This window comes from Parasteatoda tepidariorum, chromosome 6 (genome assembly GCF_982258835.1).
Source record: "Parasteatoda tepidariorum strain Cologne lab strain chromosome 6, Ptep-v5.0, whole genome shotgun sequence".
In the NCBI taxonomy this organism is placed as follows: Eukaryota; Metazoa; Arthropoda; class Arachnida; order Araneae; family Theridiidae; genus Parasteatoda; species Parasteatoda tepidariorum.
In genome coordinates, this window is record NC_141760.1 from 52908687 (window position 1) to 52934596 (window position 25910).

General features: G+C 27.5%; 1 protein-coding gene across 2 annotated transcripts in view; it reads left to right on the top strand.

Annotated features, from left to right (window-relative positions):
• Window positions 1-484: 484 nt before the first annotated feature.
• Window positions 485-25910, top strand: part of Xpd (general transcription and DNA repair factor IIH helicase subunit Xpd) — a 32093-nt gene continuing 6667 nt past the window's right edge. Inside the window, exons 1-19 of one of the 2 annotated variants that reach the window (XM_043048316.3) lie at window positions 485-685; window positions 3899-3998; window positions 4151-4228; window positions 6051-6113; window positions 6271-6384; window positions 7585-7701; window positions 7773-7826; window positions 8702-8764; window positions 10840-10963; window positions 11836-11932; window positions 12012-12121; window positions 13125-13148; window positions 14754-14922; window positions 16924-17042; window positions 17643-17782; window positions 17968-18069; window positions 18153-18216; window positions 22016-22137; window positions 24513-24605. In XM_043048316.3, the coding sequence (XP_042904250.2) occupies window positions 681-685; window positions 3899-3998; window positions 4151-4228; window positions 6051-6113; window positions 6271-6384; window positions 7585-7701; window positions 7773-7826; window positions 8702-8764; window positions 10840-10963; window positions 11836-11932; window positions 12012-12121; window positions 13125-13148; window positions 14754-14922; window positions 16924-17042; window positions 17643-17782; window positions 17968-18069; window positions 18153-18216; window positions 22016-22137; window positions 24513-24605 (1758 nt within the window). In that variant the 5' untranslated portion in view covers window positions 485-680. Of the gene's footprint in view, window positions 686-3898; window positions 3999-4150; window positions 4229-6050; window positions 6114-6270; window positions 6385-7584; window positions 7702-7772; window positions 7827-8701; window positions 8765-10839; window positions 10968-11835; window positions 11933-12011; window positions 12122-13124; window positions 13149-14753; window positions 14923-16923; window positions 17043-17642; window positions 17783-17967; window positions 18070-18152; window positions 18217-22015; window positions 22138-24512; window positions 24606-25910 lie in introns of both variants that reach the window. The other variant, XM_071178667.2, reaches the window with a different exon arrangement.

The window sequence follows — 25910 nt, forward strand, 5'->3', positions numbered from 1 at the left end:
TTTATTTAAAAACAAATAATAAACATAGCAAAGAAAACATTCATTTTTATTGTTACATTTATAAATATCGAAAAATTCGAAAACATTTTCGCCTAATTTCTTTTTTAAGCACAAATCTCCTCTTTTCCAGTGGCTGTTTACAAAATAAATGTAAACACAATCCATCAATGAACCAATTGTTTCATCACACCAAGTACGAGATTATGCGAGAACACAGACAGGCGTGCACAAAATTATTGAAATTTTTATTTTAATTCACAATAAACGCGATAACTTCTCAAATTCTTGCAACCATGAGTGATACTCAACAGCCAATCACAGTGCGAAAAGCCCATTGATCCGACGTTATCATCTCCTTGTTGCCATTCTGTAGTAGAAACTATGGTTTAAAATTAGTTACCAATTCCTTAAAAGATAGAGACCCCCGAATTCCCGAATATGCATTTGAAATCTGAATTAGGTAAAAATAGGCAACCGGAAACACATATTGTAACCAGAATAAACAACAAACATTATGTTACCGATTTGAATGTTATTTGTGTTTTTGTGTGGAAATTTTTCAAATTTTAAGCGATTAAGGTTCATAATAGTTTGAAAAACTCTTTCAAAGCAGTGCCTAAATGCATTATAATTTATATATATATTTATAAATTATATTACCTTGACAATTCTGCTCTAAAATGAAGTAAATAAATTCAAGTGTCTTATGAATGCTGAATGAATAAAGTTATTTAAAACTATTATATTTTGTTTTAATAGATAATAATAATAATTTTTTTAACCAATTAATTTTACAGTTGCAAACCTATAGAAATAATTTTAGCAATTAAAGTATCAAAAATTAAAATAATTTAAAAATAAATGCAAATAAAAACTGTGATTAATATATGCTGTTATGTAAAAATAAGCTCTTTTTAACTCGTAAAAGTTTATAAATTAGCTTTAAAATTTTTTAAAACTTAATTTGGTATCAACAATTAAGCAGTTATCAAAAAATAGTTATTGTAAGTAAATAAATCATGGCTACCATTATGCATGATGAGTTGATTAATTCAATTATTAAAATTTTTTCATCTAAAAAAGACTCAGGAATCTAACTTTGAAACTTGTAGTTCAAATAAACTAGCGTGTAGATGGACGAATCTGCACCAAATTAATTGCCAACGGATCACAAATGAAAACAAATTTAAAGGAGATGATCGGTAGCCACTTTATATTTTTAAAACTAATTTCCAAGTTGACTTTGGCAGTCTTATTTAGCCTAACAGAATATACCCTAAATCTATTTAAAAAAAACTGTTTTTTAGTTTTTCTTTTCCAGCTTTTTTGTTGTAGTATTTTTCCCTTTGTTATAACCCCTTAATAATTTAATTGAGGAATAGAAATCTACTTTAATATTCCTGTAAGTTAAAACAAGAAGATTAATCTATTTCTGGAAATAATAATACAAGTGCTACATAAGTTTTGATGTTCCACCTGTACATACTCATTAAATATTCGTACTTTAATCAGATTAAATTAAGTACCTAATATTAAGATACATTTGAAATGTTTGTTTAGAATATTTTTCATTTAACTGTGATCTCAATGAGTAACAAGAAGCATGCAACACTCATGTATGAACTTGTATTTTTCCGTAAGGAAAGAAATTGATTTTTTAAACAAGATTGGATGGTTTTGTTACTATTTTTACAGCATCTGATGAATTTTAAGAATAAATTTTTATTCAAATTATATCTTCTGGAAAAGTTTAACAATCGTTAAAGGGGCATTATATATTTGTAAAATTGTGGCTTTGTCTCAGTAGAACTTTTGAATAATGCGATAGATTCTCTTGAGGTCTACCTCTAAAATAGAATAGCAGCCACTGAACTATGTCATTTATAACTTGACGCATTTTTTACCTTATAAAAATCTTTTTAATAAATTTTTATTTGACTTCGATTAAAAAAAAAATGTACTTAATTGCTCTTATTTAAATTGTGTGGTTGAATATTATAGGCCGAGGGAAACTATGCCTTGTCAACTAATATTTAGTCTTGAGAACTAAAAAAAATATATATAGCAACTGTGGAGAGATTTTGAACTTTTGAACAGCATTCCACATGTAAGTTCGAATATGCTTTATAGGTTGATTGTCGTAATTTGTTGTGCAGAATCTATATTTATGAAAAGTGTGGAATGCTTCCTGAAAAGGCAAAATCTTTTCAGAATAATAAATTGGAGAACTAAACTACGTATAATTCATGGTGTTACTGTTGTAAGTTTTATTTACTATTATGCCTTATAAAACCAATTTTCAAGATTCCATGTTTTTCTTATGTTCTGGCAGTCATCCCATGTTTTGGTTGAGTTTTATTTAACTTTAATTTTAAAACCAGGCAATGCGTCTATTTGTAAAGCGATCTATTGAAGAATTGTCAAAAATATAACATTTAGTTTTCTTTAATATCTATTGATTGACCTCATTATTAAATACCAAACTATTAGATTAAGCCCCCACTAATAGTCTCGTATGAATATCGACCAGCGATCAAAATCGAATAAGCCCCATTCATGCCAGTTAGATAATATAGATATAGTTCGTTCATCAGGAGTTGGCACTTGGCTTCACCTCGGACGAAGAGTTCATTTAAGGACGGGGAGTATAGGGAAAAACGTCCCCGCGCTTGAAATTGTGACACCCCTTACTGCTCGCCAAACGTAAGCAGTAAATTCTTTTTTAGTCACTTACTTCGCTTTATCATCTGCTATTATATCTTTTGTTACTCTAGCTAATTAAATATATTACAGCAAAATGTCTCAAAAAGGACAGATTTTTCACTCAAAAGAAAGAAATGTCATTAAATTTATGAAATATTTAATGTTAAAAAATGCACATAAAAATTGCAAAATAAATATTTTTGACATACGATCGCCAAACAACAACCTGTTTCAGGATTGTTCACAGCCTTCTCCGAAAAATAGCGAAATACTATCGTCGGATACCACGTGATGAAGGCGGAGTCAAGTGCCAACTCCTGGTAAACGAACAATATAAGCGTTCAGCCACGAAAATTCTTAAATTTTGTAGATAGTTTTTTAATACTAACAAGAGTGTTCATTCAATTTAAAAATCAAACATCGCAATTTGAATCCTCCGATTCTAGAAGCAGATCGCAATGCATTTGAGTGATTTTAAAATCAAACAATCACATATGGAGATTTATATTCACGCGATTTAAAAATCCAATATCACAGAGCACGTTAAATTGATATTATAGACATTATTTATGTTTACATTCTCATTCATATTTCAAACTAATACAGTTTTCTTGCTTTTTGATGAAATTATGTAGAGTTCAGCAAAATATACTGCATCCAATGTGAAACCTAATTTTGATAGCTATGGTCATTAATGCTTTAATTTAATAGGTAATACTAAAAAAAATTCAGCATTTATTTTTTTAAAAATATTATCATGATGAATTTATTTTTAGAGCATTTTTATTTCTGAGACAATATTCACATAAGTTTTTTAGTGAAATATATACTAATTTTAAAACTATGCCCACTCTTGGCTGAAGTGGGTATATCAAAAGATATTCCTTTGAATGCATTATTGTAAGAAAATAAACTAACAAAATAGATAAGTTATGCTTTATATTTAATCTATATGAATCCAATGTATATAAAATAAATCAAAATAATTCAATGGTTTTGTTTTAGAGCCTTATTTAAAAAAAGCTCTATTTTTTACCCACTTTACCCCACCGGACCAGGGTATGAAATTTTGAAATTGTGAGCATTTAAAATCCCTTCACTGTTTTAGAAACATACCCACTCAGTGATCGTTATATTTCATTGTATAAAATAGATGAGGCAATGCATATTTTTATTGTTATAATGTTTTTTTTAGGGTCAACATTGATGGTCTTTTAGTTTATTTTCCTTATGACTTTATTTATCCCGAACAGTATTCTTACATGCTTGAGTTAAAAAGAAGTTTAGATGCTAAGGTAAGTTTCATACTTCATTTCACCTTTTTACATCTTAACTGAGCTTGAGATTTCTCTGTGAATCAGTTTTATTAAGGGTGTAGTTTTAATTGAAAAATCTTTATCAACAGTTTTTCTAACATCTCACTCTAATTTATAAATATTTTTTCTAGGGACATGGTTTGTTAGAAATGCCTTCAGGTACAGGAAAGACACTCTCATTGCTTTCTCTCATAGTTGCTTATCATAAGGTAATATAGATATATATGCATATAACATTAGATACTATCTTAAAAATTAAAAATGTTACTACTTGTTACATTTTTTATTTAATTGTTACATTTTAGAAAAATGCTATACAGTAGGAGATGTTTGTAGTGCAAAACCTTGAATGCTGTGGAAATGTGTTTTATGGAATTTATTGTTATATAGATCAATTATCTTCAAACTTACCTACTAAATAAGGCAATATTTCTCTGGAACAGATCAATCTTGAAATGCTTTAAAATTTTTTTTAGAGAAATACAGAATATGCACTTAAGTGCTTATAGTTTACGGAAAAAAAAGAAATGTTCTACGACATCAGAACTAGTGATAAGCAAATTAATACATTTTTATTTGCTTAGCTTTTTAAATTTTAATCTCTTAGCAAATAATTAAACAAAAAATGTAAAAAGTTTATAGTTCTTGCTTAGTTATAGAAATATCTTAACTGCTGATTTCATTGTTTGCACTCACAAAGCTAGTCTGATTTATGAAGAATTGTTGTTTGTAGAATTAAGTTATTTACTTCTACTGTAAAATGTTTATGATTTCACTTGCTAGCAGTATAAATAGATTTTTTTTTAGAAAATTTTTTCTGTTCTTCTTATTTTAATATTTTAAAGTTAATTTAAATTTTTATTTCTTTTAATAATTTTAATCTTTTAAATGTTTTTAATAACTTTTTCTTTGTAACACCTTTTATTTCCTACTTCAAACAACGGAAATTTCATGGTATCTGATAACGAATTACAGCACAATCTTAAATGTTTGGTGAGAAGACAATTTTTGAAAATGAGTCATAAATTTTTCATAGTTATGAATAAAATAAATGAATTTTTGAAATTCTTTTAACAAAGATAACTGTTGTACAAAAAATATCAATAACTAATTAATAACTATAACTTATTATTCTGAATAACAGTTTATGTGTTATAAATGCTGCATCAGTTTTGCTCAAGTATTTCTATTGTGCTTCACAGAAAAATACTTGTTATAAAATCACCATTCTTATGATTTTTTTAGTTACACAATTCTTGTAACTATTGCATTAAGTGTTTCTATTCCATCATTCCATTAATTTCTTTATTCCAATCGCATATTTTGCATTGAAAATATTTTGATACATATTCTAGGTAGAAAATATTTTGGACTTGTAAATTTGCTCATTAAGCACTTATGAATATAATTAGAAAAAGTTCAGTTTCAGTACAGATAGTTGTAAAAACTAAGAAAAACGAAATAAATATTAATATACAAACATATTTTTCATTTTATAACTATGTTATCTTTCATTATGTACTATTTAACAGGAATTATGCTTTATGCTTACTTTTCACTTTTGAATTTTTGATGAGTAAATTATCCTGAATACTAAAGTGTTACATTACATACTTTGTTTGTGGTAGAAAATAAATCTTTTGAGATCTCTAAATGTGCTTTTCTGTCAAATTAAAAAATTTATATACAGTAGGGAACCGATTGTCTGGAATGATCGGGACCATCGCTATTCCGGATAACTGATTTTTCCGGTTTTCGGAATTGCTACAAAAAGCCGTTTTTTTATTGTTAAACCCAACTAAAAAAAATTTTTTTTTGGAAATAATCTTAAAAAGAAGAAAAAACGAGGAAGTAATACACTAATGATTATTTCCAAAATGATGGTAAGGTGAACATCTTAAAGTCTTATAAGGAAATTTTTTTTTTTTTTTAAAAATGGCGGGAAAATTTATCGAATTTCGTTCCGGTTTTCTGATTTCCGGATAACGGGTTCTGTACTGTATATTAATTTTCTTTCTTATTTTCATGTAGGCACACCCAGCTGAAGTATCAAAACTTGTATATTGTTCTAGAACTATTCCAGAAATTGAAAAGGTAAATAGTGTTAAGTAATAATCAGTGCTCTAAATAAGCTTATTCAATATGTGCTTAGATGTATTATATAGAGTAATAATTTATATTTAAATTTAATTTCCGAATGTAAAACCTACTTATGTATTAAATTTTTATTTATATATATATCTTTTTTAAGGTTTTGCAAGAATTACGGCGTCTTGTAGCATATATTGAGAAAGAAACTGGACAAGAAAATAAAATTTTAGGTTTATGCTTGAGCTCCAGAAAAAACTTATGTTGTCATCCACAGGTAATAGTTTTAATTATGCTATACTAACTCTTAGAGGCTAGCTGATTTTTTCTACACGTATAAATTAAAGGTTGAAGTTCTTATATTTTCAGTAAATCTGATATTCCTCATGATAAAGTTTTTTTTTTAATGTTTATTTTTAGTAAGAATTTTATGTTTGTTTAAATGTTCAAATTTTATGTTTGTTCTTCTCCCTAAGTTGTTTATTTGTTTATTTAGAATGAATGCTGTCCTAAAAATCGAACATTATGAATGACTTGAATAGTAATTTTGTTGTAGAATGCAAAAAGCTACAAGATAATTATGATAATTATTTTAAAAACATGATTTTGCTATAATGAAAAAAGAATTTCATTCTGTGTGAATCACGGAAAAAAAGTGAGAAATGTATAAAGTGTCCAAAATATGTAGTTTTCATCTGAGTGTTTGCTGTCAGTTTAATTGCTGGAATTTATCAAAATGTAATGTAGAGTTTAAGGGCTTGAGTAAGGGTTTACTTTATTTGTAAGGACTTTTATAAACAATAATAATGTTATTGAAAGACTTGGGACAATGTAATAATGTGCAGCATTTTAAATTTGTCCTGGATGGGGCTTTTGATGAAAAATGCCACAATATCTTAAAATAAACTTAATCACAGTTGAGCTAATTAGGGAATAAGATGTCAACAAAGTGATGTCTTGTGGAAATTTGGGAAACTTTCGAAATACCTTTCTGGAAATTATACTAAGAAACAGTTTGATGTGAAAATGCCATCTTTCAATTTTTAAAAAAAAAGAAAAAACATAGTTTATCATTATATGGCTTAGTGACTGTCATTTGTGTTTTTATTTTTATTTTTAAAGCTTTGCAATTTCAAGTAAAAAGTTCTTACACAAAAATGTAAAACATTATGATACTTTAGATTCATTTTTAAGAAAATGTTTAATTATTTGTTATTATGGTTCTGTTATTATTATATTTAGTTCTCTAATTTTATAAATGCATGAAAAATTAGTTTCATGTAGAAAAAACATTTACATATATTTATGTAAATGTTTTTTAAACCATTTAAAATAGTTGCTTAGCTTTTTCTTGTTCATAAAATGTTAAAAATGCATTGAGTTTTTTAAAATTTTTTTGAAAATAAAATGTAGTAATTTACCTTATTTTAATTAAATTGCTGTGATTGCTAATCTTTATAGCGTTTAATTATAATAGGTAAGCAAGGAGAAAGATGGTAGAATTGTTGATGGTAAATGCTTTGCTCTTACTGCATCTCACAAGAGATCTATGGCAGCTGTTGATCCAAATGTTGATATCTGTGCTTATTTTGAAGTAAGGATTTTTTTTTATGTGTGCTAAATTATTTTTAATAATTATAAACTAATTTTAAAACTTTATCATAGGCATTTGAAAAACACGGAAAAGAGTTCCCACTACCTGTTGGTGTCTATGATTTGGTAATATGAAATTATTTAGAAAGCTTACTATTTTGGAATAATATTTTCTACATTCATACTTTTTTTTATAGATTCTGACTATCATAATCTAAAAATTACCAAAATATTTTTTTTTTGTTTTTTTTTGTCAATAATTTAGTGAAAATTCATCCTTCAAGAAAGATGTGAGGCTTTGTTTTGACAGAAATGTATGAAATTTGTGATGAAAAAAAAATCAGTATTTTATTTGAACATAATGGGTTTCAATGGACAGGAATATTTCAATAAACTCTAAAAATTGTTTTTAGCATTTTATAGAAAAAAATTTATTAAATTTAATTTAATTTTTAAAAAAAAATATTTTCAAGTAATTTTTTATAAACAAAGAATAGGGATATCAGGAAGAACAAGCACAAATCAGGTATTTTTATCCATCTGGAAAAATCAGGGAATTGCCAGGGAATTTAATCAAAATACCAAAAAGAGCGTGGGGAAATGAATTTAGTTTAGGTACCTGAAAGTTTAATCTAATATCTTTCATACAATTTGTCTTGTAATAATAATTATTATTTTTAAAAAACGTTATTTTTAGCTCTAATTACAAGCATACATATTTTTTTATAAATTTAAATTCACAAATTTTAAGTTGTGACTTAACTGAAAAATTAATAAAATTTACGCTATTAGAAAAATCAGGGCAATTTGATAAATTAGTCTGGAAAAAATCAGAGGAAATCCAGTTTTTTCTTCTTCTTTTGAGTGCTTTTGACCATTTAAATAACGTGTCTTAAGCATGTCATTGAATTTTAAGTTGTGTTTCTGTAAAAATACACAATACAGTATTGCAAATTTAAGTACTTGTCTAAATTCTTAGTTTCTGTACTTTTATTTTTCAGGATGATTTAAAAGAGTATGGGAGAAAACACGGCTGGTGTCCATATTTCTTAGCTCGTCATGCAGTAAGTACATTTTTTATGTGCATTAATGAAATTTAATCTGTTTACTTAATTTTGACGCCAACTTTTTGATTAGAAAATTCAATGTTCTTTTTCCAATTTTGACTTAATTTTTTCAATTGTGTATCTTTATTTTAATATTTTGTGTAAATCAGTAAAAACAATGTCTATATTTTTCTAAAAGTCTGTTTTTGAGTGACAAATAATTTCATTATTCCCTTATTTTTGTCAATATTGCGCTTTTATTCTAATTTTACATTATGCTATTGTTTTAATGATTTTTTTAAAAATCCTACATCAGACTTGAGCACAATTGATTTCCATCAGCCTAAGACAGGCAGCCTAATGAAGTTCAGAAACTCATAAAGATTTACAATAATTTTAAACTGCATTGACTGCTGCTATGCCATCAATTTCTGAAGAAGAGTCCAAATGCTGGACTCTTGTTCTAGAAGAAACTACTGGATCAAATCTGTATTAATGCAGAGCATGAAATTAATGGTAGTCCATTGGTTCTAGACTTTTAAAATTTGACTTGAATCACTTTAAAATAATTGTCAACGGTTCCTTGGACTGGTAATTGGCATTGACATGTAAGAATAGCTGTACAGCAATTATTTATAACCAAATATAAATGGTAGTTTACATTGGTGGATTTTAAAAAATGTGTTTAACATTGTAATGTGCTATGCAATAGAGTCACGCCTTCTTATATAAATAATGAGCTGAGGCATTTATTGATGCAATGCTGTTCCCAATATATTAAGGGATGATGAGCTGCTTTGTTCCCCCCCCCCTTTTTTTTAAAGTTTTCAATTTTATGTTTTGGTCTGTGTTGTAACAAAATAAAATATTTCTTCAAAATTGTAACATTGCTCATTCTCTTTAGAAAACCACTTTTCACACAATTCCATTGTAATGTTCTGTTTTACAATTATTTTCTTTGGCTACTTTTACTAGTTTTTTCGAATTTAAATATTTTCAATGCAATATTATTACAACACGCGCAAGTCAAATATTTTTAAGGTATTAATTTTAGACACAATATATTTCCTATTATTAATCCTATTATTTAGATTTTTTATCAGACCTTTCAACTTGGCATATCCAATTCCAATATTTAATATGTTCTTATTATAGCAAGTGTACTTTGTTAATTTAGTATATTAACTCTTTAGTGTGTTCAATGCGATGGGAGGAAAAATTCTCTTAAATAATAAAAATTGGAATTGAAAAACCAAAATTGCTTGCTGGTTTGGACAAACAAAACTGATTATTGAACACAAATTTAGCAAAAAATGATACCAAAGTCCCACTTTTTGCTCAACTAATGTTAATAAAGTCTGGAGCAGTTTGGAGCAATTTTGAGAAAAAAAAATGGTATTTTGGAACAGAAATTTAGTTTTGGAGCAATTTGAGCAGCTGAATTAGTCGTTCTACTCACGGCTTTACATTACTATTTGTACATGAGTTGATTGCTGTATATATACTTTTATCTTTGATTCCACAACATTAGGATGACAAACAATAATCTATTTAATGAATTCGTCATTCATCTCATTGTTTTATATTATTATTTGTATATGAGTTAGTTGCTGCATGCATATTGTATTGTTAATTAAGTCTAAGTGTTTTATTGGTTCTGAACAAATTGTATTTGATCACAGAAGTTCATCAAATTAAGTATATCTTTGTAGCCTTTTTATATTTTTAGATCTAGCTGGTTTCTAGATCTGATATTTTTATCTAGTCTAATGTCTGATTTCCTGTTAACTTCCATAACAAAGCATTTCTGCTATCATCTTTTGTTTTTTTCCCTATTACTTCTATTTATTTAAATAATGCATTTAAAAGTTTATTTTAAGGTTTTGTTTTAAAAGCCTGAGATGTTTATTATCATTCCAAATTATATGATCAACATATTAAACTGTTGGCTAATTTGTTCTGAGTTTAATGCATCATTTCTTTTAAATACATCAAATCGTTCTGTGGAATACATCTATAATTTTATATTTAACCAGCTGAACTTTATTTTGAAAATTTAAAAATAAATTCAAATTTAACATTTCATTTTTTAGATAACAACTGCAACAATTGTAGTATACAGTTACCACTACTTATTGGATCCTAAAATTGCTGATCTCGTTTCTAAAGAAATTTCCAAGTCATCTGTTGTGGTTTTCGATGAAGCGCATAATATTGGCAAGTCTAAAAATTTTGGTTTTAAGTCAAAGTTGAGGGTTATTCTCTAACAGAAAAGGAATTCTATTTTTTCCATGTTAACCTACCGAAAATTATACTTTTTAATACAAGGAGTGTGATATCAGACCCCCTGTTCTTTCTAAACTAATGTGATCTATTGAACCTAGTTACCAAATTTTAAATTTTAAGGTAGTAATATAATAATATATATGTTATTTATAAACTTTATTTTAAAAAACAAACTTTTAAACGGTTTTAAAAATACTTACAACCTTAAAATTTGGTAACTAAGTTCAATAATTTAATTCGCATATTCCAATAAAATGAAAAAGGAAACAAAAATATTCAATGTTATTAACTAATTATTTAATAAATAAAGAAATTGCATTCTTATCGTTCTTTGTAGGTTAACATGGAGTATATAGAATCCCTTTTCTTCTTTTCTTTTTGAATAGGATTCTTAGGAGAACCCTATACAATAGGAGAAATTCTTCATGGCTAATTCTCTTTCACTTACATAAGTAATTTAAAACTTAAAGTACAGAAATATGAGTTCAGGTAAACCTAGAGTAAACTGTAAAGTTTGATCTTGAAAAATATCGAAATGTAAGCAAATTTTCATGAATTATCAGATTCACAAATCATCAGATTGTGCTGCAATCTTACAATTATTTGTTTGTATTTTGAAAAAATTTCAAGCAATTGAAACTTAATGGTTTACTCTACGTTTTCCTGAACTTTCTCATCTCTGAACTTTAAATTTTATAATACCAATGAAAAGGAAACAGAATTTGTTATGAAAAGTTTCTCTCCTAGCATAGCGTCCTGTTAATGCAAACATACACTACAATAATAGTTATATTTTATTGCAGACAGTGTATGTATCGCTTCTATGAGTGTAGATATAACCCGGCGAACTATTGAAAGAAGTCAAACTGGTATCAACATGTTAGAAAAAACAGTTAATAAGTAAATAACTTTTTTTTTCTTCCATTATTGAATTATCGATTTGAATGTTGAAAAATTTATTGTTTTTGTACCTTTTTAGACTTAAAGAAACTGATGCCAAAAAATTGAAAGAAGAATATAGTCGAATGGTTGAAGGTTTGAAAGATGCCGGCATTGCTCGTGATACAGACATTATCCTTTCTAATCCTGGTATAAAATTTTAGTTAGTCTAGTTTATCAATGTTTACCCAATTTATTTTAAAATAATATAGTTTAGAAATAATAAGGTTTTAATAATTATTTAAGAAGTTTATTAGAATTAAATTTAACATAAAGTGTTACCTAATTGCAAATTTTTTAAGTATCCTAATTGCAAATTTTTTGCATCAATAGTAGACTAATATACAAATAGCAAACAAATTTCACTACTTCAATTATATAGTAAATGTGTTAAAATTGAAACTTTATCTCTCATTTATCTCATCACAAGTAATTTTTTATTTTATTATTTTTGCTTTTTATCTATTTATTTCATATTTGATAAATAAAAAGCTTAGTGAATGTCTAAGTGACATTGATTGGAACAAAACTGAGACTTTGGCACTGTGGTGTAAACAACATACTAGGTTCAAGTATCAAAGTTAGTGACCTGGCGAACCTGTAAACTTCTATGTATCATCAATGTATTTTTGTAATCTTCTTTCTGAAGTATAATGAACTGAACTGAATTTCAATTGAATGAAATGTATATATACCAATCTACCATCGTAAAAGTTTGTTATTTTTCTCTTTCACGCTTTGCTTTATGTAGATTCTTTTATTCTACGTGTTTGAATTTAATCCTAAATCCTAGATGTTTTTAATTTATTTGTTAAAATGTTATTAAAGTTACGTTAACATTTCTCCTTTTTTATCTTTGACAATTGACCTATCTAAAATGCAGAATTTAATATACGCAATCTATCTCGCCAAAGCAGCATTCTAAAATGCCAATTCTGAGACTTGGATAGTTCAAATGAGTGTAGTGTGATAGATTTATGAACTTTGCAGGCAAGAAGTTTAGAAATCATATAATTTACTCAATTCACTGAAATGTCACCTATCTTTTATCAATTCACCATTATCAACTTAGCTTTACAAATGTATTTTATATTATGGAAATTCTTTCTTCTTAAACTTAATTTAAAATTTTTATTTATTTTTTGTGTTTCAGTTTTACCCGATGAAGTATTGAATGGTAAGTTGTGCTTTTTTTGCAATTCTAAATAATCAACTGCATTAAAAATGTTTTTTTTTTCTTTTAAAAAAAGAAAAATTATTGAATTTATATAATGATCTTTAGTACTCAGTAATTTTTAATCAGAAACACTTTTATATCCGTCGTTGAACAGCCGCCCCAATTTTTGGGTTTACAACAACTAATGTTCAACTCCATAGCCTTGTAATTTTTAGCCAATCCAGAAGACAAGCAAACTCCTGGAGCAGTACCCCCAGAGGTATTGATTTGTTATGGAAACTCGATAGATTTAATGTGCATCAGTTACCATTTACTGCACGGGGAGTCTTCCGCCGGCTGGGATCGAACACACAAACTCTTGGACATGGGCCCAGTACACTACCAACCAGGCTATCCGGCCCAATCAGCAACACTTTTATAACCGTCGTTGAACAGCCGACCCGATTTTATGAGTTTACAACTACAAATGTTCAACTCCGTAGCCTTGTAATTTTGAACCCAATCCAGAAGACAAGGGAACTCCTGGATCGAGTATTGGGAAAAATTTGCCTTTGTGGATGACTTTTTGATGGAGCTAACCCGCATTTACGTTACATGGATACCACGAGAGCCCCCCACGGTTAGCCTGAAGACAAGGGGACTCCACCCATGATCTGCCTACCACTGAGGATATTTCACGTCAGCTCTGTGGTCGATGCAAGCCGGATGCGGAATTCGTATCGACTGGGATACGAACTCGTTTTGCCTCATTGGAAGGCAAACGCTCTATTCCCTGAGCCATCGTGGCCCAATCAGCAACACTTATGTTAAACCAAGAATAAAGAAGGTTTTAAATTGATTAGGAGTTATCAATCTATATAATGCATAGTGTTCAAAAATTCAACTGGCAAATTTAGAGGAAGGATAAAAAGTATAAAAAAAAGTTAGAACTTACTTTAGAAAATAGGGTTGCCAAATCACATCGAGGCAGAGAAAATTGCAAAAAAAAAGCAGACTCTCAATCTGGTAATATTTGTTATTGCTTTGGCTAGTATCAAAAGCACATCTGTCATCTTCGAGAACGTTCAGGATTTATTTTTACATCATTTTATATTGAGCAAGGACATCAATTGACACCACTTCAGGATTTATTTTTACATCATTTTATATTGAGCAAGGACCCCATTGTCAAACCTGTATATTTTATTTATTTTTCTTTTTTGCAATTTTCAACATTACTTGTGTCCTCATGTTTTATTATGAATTTTTAGCCTATTGATGTCTGAATTTTTAGCCTATTATCTATCCAATCTAAGTTTGTTGGTCGAATTCTGAAATATCCTGCATGTAAGTTATTAGTTGTATTTTTGCATTTGAACACAAGCAAGTGAAAAAAGTTTATTGAAAAAAATTTAAAGTTGTATTTTATAATTCCTTCCTCAAGGCAGTTTTAGAAACTGGGGTGTTAGAAGTTTATAAATTTTTTTTATAATGAAAAGGATTACGTTAATTTTTTAATGACCTCTTTATTTAAAAATTATTACCTCAATTTATTAAATATATCATAAATGTGTTTGCTATTTTATTACAAAGGCCATATTTTAATTTAATTCATTCAATGTACAGAGGCTGTGCCTGGAAACATTCGAAGTGCTGAACACTTTATTGCTTTTTTAAAGCGGTTTCTTGAGTATGTGAAGATGAGGCTTCGAGTACAACATGTAGTTCAAGAAAGTCCTGCAGCTTTCTTAAAAGATATTGTTCAGAAGGTTTTGATTGAAAGAAAACCTCTCAGGTAACTAAGAGGAATGACTTAAGCTACTGTTTTGGTTGAGGAAAAGTAGTTTCTTTGCTAGAACAATTAATGCAATTTGCATTTTGTATGTTATTTGTATGTTTAAGTAGTCATATACATATTTGAATATTTATATCAGCTTATATGAATCCTTATTTGTTTTTCAAAATTTGTTACAGTTGTAAAATGTATAGATATTAGTTTTATGATAACTGTTTTAGAGTTTATAGAGCGTAACATCCATACTACTGATACTGTCTGTTGTATCTTAATAAAATAAAAAAAAATCATTGGTTTCTAATTAGGAAAAAAAAGTAGATATAACATTTGTTGTATTTTATATGAGTATGAAACATATATTAGTAAAATTTAAGGGAAAATAATATTTAAATAGATTTCTACAATTAAGTTAATTTTTTGTATTAGATTAACCAGGCAAGTGAGTTTTTCGCAATTTCGCTGAATTCTGTGAATCTGAAGACCTTTGATTTGTGGACTTCAAAGAATTAGAATGTCATATTTCAGCACTATTTTCTTGAAGTTCTGCTAACCGAAATTTAAGTTATGTAACTTTCCATTACATAACTTAAATAACAGAACTCCATTAATAAGACACTTATTCTGACCTTACTAAAACCCTTCTTTTTCTTCCAGAGTTCTTATTCTTGGGTTTTAGTGATTTATAGTACAAAAAATATAGTATTACAAGTAAACAAAATAAATTACATATCTAGAAAAACTTTGTTTAGTTTGAAAGTGATATAATCTAACCATAAAGTTCTAAAAAAAATTCTGATTATTTTTTCTTCCAGCAATCACCTGTCTGATGACCTTTTTTGAAACAGTTTCAAAATTAAACATAGAAATTTTTCACGTTTTGAACTTTTTTTTGTTAGTAAAGACAATCTAAGGAACATTTTATGGTCAGTTGTGAATAAGTATTCAAATGTTGCGATCCGCTGTATGACTAGAACTTTTTTCTGTCTGGATATTAATACGATAGTTTTTAATGAAAAAATATGCTTTGTAAATAGCTTGTTGTTCTGTCACAGTTTTGTTAAGCTAAAGTTTTCAAGTTAATGAAAATGTAAATGTCACTTAGAACTTACTTTCACAAAGCTTTTCAATTATTAAATTATGATTGTAGTTTTAGGGTTATTTGAAATACATTTCAGCTAAACAAGTTAAACAACAGTCTCTTCATACATTCATGTCATTCCTGTCGAACGATTTAAAAAAAAATTATAATTGATTCAATTTTATTTGTTCTTTGCATTTGCTTAATAAAACACTTGTGCTATATTTTTTTTTTGTCGGGAATTTTAATTTTTATATTTATATAAATTTACCAATCAATAAACTTTTTAATTGACAAAACTTAATGCTTTTGAATTGGAATAACTGCTTATGTTTAAGTTTTGTTTTATAATACCTAAGCATAATACAAAGTTAGAGTATTATGCTGGATATTTTATTCCTTTCTTAAACATCCATTGCAACAATATTACTTTGGTCCCATTTTGGCTCAAAGTTGGCTCGGAATGAGTTCTATAAAAATAAGGAACCAATATTGGGATGTCTATTGGTCCTAGAATGGCCAATATGAGGCCTATATTGGCTGAATAATGAATATAAAATATCGGGGGAATCGGATAATTCTACATAGGGCCAATATTGGTTGTAAAGTGGCTGTAAAATATTGGGTGGGTAATATAAAATCGTGGCTGTAAAATGTTCTATATCGGGCCAATATAGAAAAATTTACAGCCCTTTGAACTTTTATTGAGCCGAGATTTGTGATAATTGGTCCAATGAGGGCCCAAGTTATTTTTCTGCTAGGGGTGTTTTAATAAATTAAAGTGTTTTATGCTTTAATTTATTTTAATGAGTTAAAAAATGCATGTATTTTTATATTTTGTTTTGTTAAATTTTTTGTATAATTTATCTTAAAATTTATTGTTGTTTGAACTTGTTTGCAATAAAATAATTTTGCTCTCATAGATTTTGTTCTGAGCGGTTGAGATCTCTAGTTAGAACATTAGAAATAACAGAACTGAACGAAATGTCTTCTCTCACAGCTCTGTGTAATTTTGCTACTCTTGTTAGTACATACATCAAAGGTAACTGATTTCCAGCAATACTGATTGTTATTTTTTGTAGCCTTTTTTAAAATATTTATCAAAAAGCAATAATACTGTATTTTGAACAATGTTGGTAATTTATTTTAATATCTCAACAATTGAAATCCCCAATATTTTATTTATGCAGTAATTTTTAAAAGGTTTTAAATGGGAAAGACATAGCTATGGCTCTTTAAAGTACTCCTCTTAAAAAAACTAATGATTCAATATAAAGCTTTTAGCTTTCTGTAATGTTTCAAATAAAATCCAATAAATCTTAAGAAGGGAAGCATCTTTCATTTCCTATTGTTAGGAATTTTCAAACTATAAGAGTTTATTCCTATCACGAGTCTATCCTGTTACAAGTCTTACTTCTAAGACTAGATATGTTATATTTTTTTTTAGTTGGCAAATATTTACGTTGTTTACTTAGTTGACAAGTCTTTTTGCTTAAGTTAGGCCCAGTCATTTGTTTTTAAATAACATGGGTTTACTTGAAACAACAGTTAAGAAAGCTTTAAATGGTGATTGTGTTTTTGCTATTTGTCATCAATGCTTGTTTCTATTTTAAGGCTTAAAACTTTTAATTTGTTATTACAGGTTTTACTATAATCATTGAACCTTGTGATGATAGAACACCATCTGTACCAAATCCCATTCTTCATTTTAGCTGTATGGATGCTTCAATAGCCATAAAACCTGTTTTTCAGCGATTTCAATCTGTTATTATCACATCGGGTGTAAGTGATGCTGTACTTTTATATAAATTTTTTTTTTTAAGTTTCGTATTTATTCTCCTCAAAAATATTGCTATGGTTTTGTTGTACTTTCTAAATATAAAATACTTTTCTATGGTTAATTTTATGATTTTTTTTTATTGATGAATTTTTACTAACTTCCTTTATTTTGTTTTCTTTGTTTCTAGACGTTATCTCCTCTTGATATGTATCCCAAAATTTTGGATTTCCGTCCAGTTATTATGGCTTCCTTTACAATGACTTTAGCTAGACCTTGCTTATGCCCAATGGTAAGACAATTCATGTAAATTATATTCTTTAATATTAAAGTTAGAACATATTTCTAATTTTCTGAACTTTCTTAATATTTTAGATCGTTAGTAAGGGCAATGATCAAGTATCAATGTCTTCAAAGTTTGAAACTAGAGATGATATAGGTAATAATATTTAATAAATTAGTTTGAAAAATGGTAATACTTATATTGTTTTATAAATTCTTATTCAGATGTTAAAACTATTGTATTTAATGTAATATGAATGTCTCTTACTATCTATATATTACAAACATTCTTATATATTATATACTTATAGACTTATAGTCTAGACTTATATATTACAAACATTTTTACAATGATTTAAAAGAAAACACATTGTCAGTTTTTTTTAGTTTGTTATTTTCTTTGGAAAAGATGTTTTTTTTTGTTTATGCAAAAAAGAAAAAAGAAAAAAAAAACTCTTATTATTTGGTAAACTTAATCATTTGATGATTTACTGGTTAACTTTTACAACATTGGATTGAGCTATAAGCGTAAAGAAAGGTTAATTTTCATATTGCTATAAAAATGAGGCACTTGATGAATGTTGTTAAATTGGTATAATCGTTATATATGGTTGATAAATTTAAATCAAAAGATGAATCTCCATATTTATATAATGATTGCCTTCTGTTATTATTTTGTTTTTCATTTTCATGATGATAATTTTTAAAATAAAGAAGTTTTTATCTTAACACAACATTCTAGCAGAACCATTATTGCTTTAAATATTATTACATATACAAGATAGCATATACATATATAATAATTATAAATAATAATATATACATACATAATAATTTCATATATATGTATAATAAGTACACATTTCATGAAAATTAATTTTATTAATGGTTCTTGACAAAATTAAATATAATGATAAGCAGTAGTCAAGTTTATATACAACATTCAATTCTTTCTTTCGCACCCACTTCTTTGTATTGTATAGTCCCATGCTGCAAAATCATATTAATATATCATTTAAACATTTTTCATGAATAAAAATTTTGATGAAATTGTTACAAGAAGAAAAAAGTTTTTAACATGAGAATAGAATTTAAAATAATTTGTATTGAATAATATGAATTCAAAGAAAATTTTTATTGATTAAATTTTATGGAAGGAAACATTTAAGTTATTCTTTGTAGTTATCAACTATGATAATAGCTAATAGTAATCATCTTCACTATTTTTACTTCTTTGATTGGCCTGCATTCTTTTTGTTTAGATAATTAGTTCTATATTTAATTATATGCCTATCTTTTCATGTAACCTAGCTAAAATGATAACAAAACTCAAGTAATGGAATTATATATTTAATATATAAGTCACAATTATTACTAAAACAGAAATATGCATATTAAAAAAAAAAGAATCAGTAAATTAATATTGATTTTAACATATAAAATATTTTGAGTTAATATGTTACTTTTCTTTGGATTAAGTTTTTAAAAAAAACATCATACTTTTAGATTTACACCAAATTAATGACATGCTTTAGTTTTTGTACTAAAATTATATATATATATATATATATATATATATATATATATATATATATATATATATATATATATATATATATATATATATATATATATATATATATATATATATATATATATATATATATATATATGTATGTATATGCAGACGTGCCAACTCTCCCGCATTTTGCGGGAGTCTCCCGAATTTTGAGTTATTCTCCCGCCCTCCGGAATTGATTTGAAAAACTCCCGAATTTTACTGCGATTGACGGCCAAACTCAAAATTACCTAATTTTTCCGCGAGTGCGAAAGTAAGTTTTTCTTTCAGCTTGAATTCCATCCCCTCTTATCAAACTACCATCTGCCTGAAGTGTAGCTGAACATGCTTTATTTCCCCCCCTCTTCAACGTTACCTCTTAACACTCCTATTTCAGGTTATATTCCCCCAGTGTAAGGGGGTGGGTGAAATCTTCCTCTTCTTTCGTGTGGAGTTGAATGCAATGACGTCACATGTCATTATCGAGTGACGTCCGTTCAGGAGTGGGGAAACTCATACTCTCGTAGTTGGAATTGATATTGTATCTTGCTGTTTTTATAGTTTTTAATGCGTATTTTTCTACGGTTGGCAACAAGCTCGTAAACTAAAACTAGCAACGTGATATCAATTATTCGTTTAGTCTTCGTATATTTAAAAAAAAAAAAAAATTTCAAGGATGTCTTAAGTCGAAACGGAAGTATGGATCAATTTCAACAAATCATGTACCAATGACTTTAGCAAGACTTAATTGCGGAGAGCTAAGTCTGCAACTCTTTTTTTCATGCATACAGTAGAGAACCATTTATCTGGTATCCAGATAATCCGGAGAAAAAATTTGCTCGGTTCTCCCGCCATTTTGAACTAAAACGATATGAAAAAAAAAGCGGAAACTGGACTAATCCTTGAAGTTGAGTAGAGGAAAATGTGAGGAAGGGAAGAATTTTTTTCCCCGTTTACCCAGAGAAACGTCATTTCTTTCGCGACCTTGAAGATTTTAGATCTTTATTCTCTTTTAGGTCGTTAAACTCAAAGGAGTGGCATGATGATTTCGTTTGCTGTTTGATTTACGAGGGGGTGGGGAAAATGCATTGCACATGCATATCAGTGAACAGAAGATGAAAGAGAAAAATATATTTATCTATTTGACATCGATTAATAAAAATAAAATGTTTTTCTTTTGAATAAAATCTGATTCTTTGGAAGTGCGGCATCATTCGCAAGTTTTTCTTGATGTGGAATCACACGACCTGCTTTAATTAAAAATCGCGTTTTTATAAAAAAAAAAAAAAGGAGAATTGTTTATTAATTTAAGCATACAATTATTTTATGAAGCAGATTGCAGTTTCGTTTTTCTGATTCCACTACGTTTTTTTTTTTCATGATAAATTTTGCACTCAATAAAATTATTTGTATTACCAAATTTTTTCGTTAGTTTTTTTTTTTTTAAAGTCCGTTGATCTTGCCTTGTTCTAGGTTTTAATATTTATGCTAGTGCCGTTTTTTAACTATCGTTTCGGTTCGATAATTTTCAAGTGTTGTTTTTATTTAGATTAATAGGTTTTCCTTTTATTTTCGCCCCCCCATGAAATATATTGCGTTATTTAATCATTGGTTTTGTTTATTAGTTGATTTAGGAATCGTAATTATTTTTTAAACTTGTTTTTCTTGTCTAAACTTGCAAATTTTTTTATTCTTTTAAATTTTATTTTTCTACAATTATTTTCCTTTTTAGATTTAGGAGTGCTTTTCTTTTTTCTCTTACTTTAAAATGTGTTTACATTTTTTCCTTGTAATTTGGGTTTGATAAAACATCAATTAACGACACTTTTTTGTCGATCCAGGAAACCGGGAAATTAAGACATCCGGGATAGCGATGGTCCCGAGCATCCCGGATAATTGGTTCTTTATTGTACAGACATTAGTATTTTTGTACATTAGTATTGAATTGGTTTTATAAAATAAAATAGTTATTCAATTTGTTTATTTTTTAAAAGTTTTTGTGCATTTTTATTACAGTGTCAAGGGTTTTTGAATAATGTTTTATTAAGGAAATGGTATTTATTTAAAGAGTATCTACCTAATATAGTTTTGTGTTGCTAAATCTGTGTTTAATTATTTTATTTCCATTTAATATTTTTAAACAATTATTGCTCTATTAGTGTGTAAAATTTCTTGCATTCTTATATTTAATAAATTTTTTACTTAAAATTCCTTAGAAGTGCCAAATGTTGCATACCATGCACCTTTTTTTACCCCTCCTGAAATCTCCTGAATTCTTGTTAGGGAAACTCCTGAATGTTAATTTTGCTAGGTTGGCACGTCTGTATATGTATCTGTATATGTATCTGTATATGTATGTATATGTATATATATATATATATAAATTTGCATGTTGCAGCTGTGATACGAAATTATGGAAATCTACTGGTAGAAATGTCTACTATTGTCCCTGATGGCATTGTAGGATTTTTCACTAGCTACACTTACATGGAAGCTGTTGTGGCTGCTTGGTATGAACAGGTATGATATTTATTTATAATAAGCAAAGGGCCAGGATAGCCTGGTTAATAGGGCACTGGACCCATGTCCCAGAGGTCGTGGGTTCGATCCCCGCCACTGAAGACGCCCCGTGTAGTAAATGGTGATTGATAACTGTTAAATCTGACGTCACAAAGTCCTCCACGTTCCCACAACAAGTCATACCTCTGGGGGTACCTATCCAAGAGTTTCCTTATCTTCTGGATTAGGTTCAGGCCACGTAGTTGAACAGTAGTAGTCACAAACCCAAAATTTAGTTGGCTGTTCAATGATGGTTATAAAATATAAAATAAAATATATTAATCAAACCTTAATATGGCAAACTTAGAAGGAGAAAGTAAAAAATTCAAGACAATAAAAATCTTAATATTTTTGACAAAGTATTAACTGTGTTAGCATTTTAGTGTAATACTAACTTATACTGTTAACTATATGACATTAGTCTCTTTGTTAGTAAATGTTTCAAGCGACTTCTTTTTAATCATAGCATTCCTGTTTATATTATAATGACAAGAAATAGTTCATAAAATTAATCAAGCAAACTCTTTGAATTACAGTGTATTTGTTGAAAATATTTTTAATTATATATAGATATTAATAGAAAATTTTTTGTTTTGCATAAATATTTTGTAAAATTGTTGGCTAACGAGTATGTTTCTAATATCAAAATAAGAAATTCCTTGGAAGAATTTTTTTTTGGGATAGTAAAAAATGCGTGTTATCAAAGTTTGCAATAGTATTGTTTGATTGTTATTTTTCCTTTAATTTTATGAAATGCCCCTTTTCACCCTGAAAGCTCACAATGGAATTCGGGTTCATGTGGAATTTCTTTCTTGATTTGTCTTTTTTTATTATGCATAATTTTTAAATTTCATTATTTTAATGTTATTTTTTTCATTGATATTTGTTACAGTAGTACCTAGATTATCTTAATTGTCCAAAATTATTTTTGTTAATTAAAATATTTGAATTATTAGAGATAACATCATTTATAAATCTATTTTGTCCAAGCTTTTTTTTTTAACTATGGTGCTATTTTGCATTTAAACTTCACTTTAGTTTGTGCATTTAATAAATGTCCAGTCTTAGACTACAATTACATTAGTCTATTGTTCTACAATTTTTGTATTTTGATCAGATAAAAATCTAAAATTTATGATGCTAACATTGCTGTTCTAAGTGCAAAGTTGCTTCTGTGTTTAAACAGGTTTAAAACTTCTCATATTACTACTAAAACAGTATAGTTGATTCTATGCATTTTAATAATGTTTTTATATAAAGATATCATGATGCACAATTAAGGTTTTACTACAAATAGAATAATTAGTGCCCAGCATTTTATTCACCTTTTTAAAATGCAATTTTTTGTTTTTCCATAGCTACACGCAGCCTCATAATCAATGGCAAGAGAAGTGGTTACAGTTTAATAATTGTTTTAGCTGTGAATTAAATTGCATAATTTTAGAAGTACAAATCTGTTAAGTCATACAAAATACAGTTAAATTCCGATTATCGAACCTCTTTAACCTGAATGTTTCTGTCAACTAAAGCAGGTTCAAACATACATTTTTTTCTTGATTTTGAAAATAGGCTGTCATAATTCAGTTATACATTATAATGTGTGACTACTTGGAATTAATCATTTTATGTGAATTATAAATGAACGTTTTTTTGTCTTTAAAAACTATTTGCATTGTTTTTTTTAATAATTAATGGGAGAGTTACAATTTCATAGTTTTATTTGCTTTTACATGATTACTTGTGTTGTTTAATTTGACCAAGAGTTTCCACTGCTGTTAAAAAGACTTGAGTCATTGTAATTGTAAATAAGAAATTTAAAATAAAAGTGCAAATAAAAGCAAGAGAAAATCTTAGAAAGCTTACAGAGAAATTCAAATTTATGAAATCAATATCAATGATTAATGAAAACATTTAGCTATTAAGATGCTGCATTGATAAATGTTTTTTTAAAAACCGGAATAAAAAAAGCATAATTATCTGTACAAATAGTGCAAGTGGATTTGAAAATGTTGTTATTATGCATTTTCAAAAAAAGAGGAAAAAAATTATTAAATGTTTTAATAAAAATTAAATTTTAATACAGTATAGCACTGTTATTTAAAAGTTTGTTTTTGAGTTCATTGATGAAAATTAATTAAAAAAACAATGTTACCTCTATAATCCAAAGATTTCGATTATCCAATGTAGGTCTGTTTCCAATTGCTGCAGATAATTGAAGATCATATGTATTTCTATTTTTCATCTAATATTTTAATCATAAGGTTATATATAGTTGTTTTATAAAACATTTAGATGCAAAAAAATATTTAATGAATAGTTTTTTTTTCTATTTGCAGGGCATTATTGATAATATTTTGAAAAAGAAGTTGTTGTTCTTAGAGACTCAAGATTCTGGAGAAACCAGCTTAGCTTTATCGAATTATGTTAAAGTAAGCTACAAATTCTTTTTTTACAATGTATATTATTTGTTTTATCCAGAAACATATTCTGTTAAACTAAATTAACACACATTCGTCTGCACGACAAAAATTTGTAATTTCTCCACCAGTTACCTGTAACTAAATGAGAAAAATTCAGCATTTGCACGTTGCAATAAATAATTATCAAAAAATGTCAACATTTGTTCAATGACCAATGACCGTGCAGATAATGTCAGATTGATCTATGTAATATTTTTATGTCTTATTTTGCCTGACACAAAATCAAATCAAAGGGCTTGTAAAACTATTGTAATTAGCCATGCATTTTTCAATGGTTAAACTTATGATTAAAATTGTTACAGCGATAGGTAATTAAGAGGTTTCCAGATTTTCCACCAGATAACAGTTTAATGAAACATTTTATACTGACTATACAGAAACATCTTATGAACTACATGAAATATTGTTTCCCCCCCATCAAAAACCCTTTCTTAACCTATTTTAAAGTGTGATTTGTTGTTGCATTGTCCCAAGTCCTTATAGTGTGGGTATCAGAAATTTAATTGCAACACATGTATATTTTACAAATATGCATTTTCAAATGTCCATATGGATGTACTTTTATCTTAGAATGTTAGAAATTTGACTGTCCATTGTGTTTATATTATTGAAGCTCGCAACTTCATTTTTGATCTTACAGTTGATGTTTCTCAAAATGTTTAATAAAGTTACAGAAAATTAAAACAACCTCATAGTTGTTTATTAATATAAGTATTGCATTTATTGAAATGTGATTTTATATCATATTTCGCCATTCATGTTTTTTCTTTGATTTAAAATATAGTTTTTTTTTAGTTTAGTTTGTATGTATAGGGTCAATAATGGTTTCATTCTTAAATATATATAAATACTGCTCAAATTAAAATTATTAAAATTATATCGTTGCAATATTCTTTACAATTTAAATATATATCAAATTTTTCCAATTGCTTTTTGTAAAATACTATTTCAATAAACTTACATAGTTTGGGTAAGAAAAACCATGCATATTGTTTAATATATTTCAATATTAGTTTTATTTACATCAACCAATTACTTACTATACTTTATTTGGAAATAACTGTTTAAAGGTACAATATCAAGATGTAAACATAACTCAATAGTTTAAAATTTTTTTGGAAGAACATGCTTTAACTACCCATAAAAATTAGTAAATAATTCTGACTTGGGAACCTCATCTAATTTAGAGGAAATGAATAATAGATGCTACAACATTGAAAGCCTATACTTCTCTTTCTAAGACTCAGCCTCCTT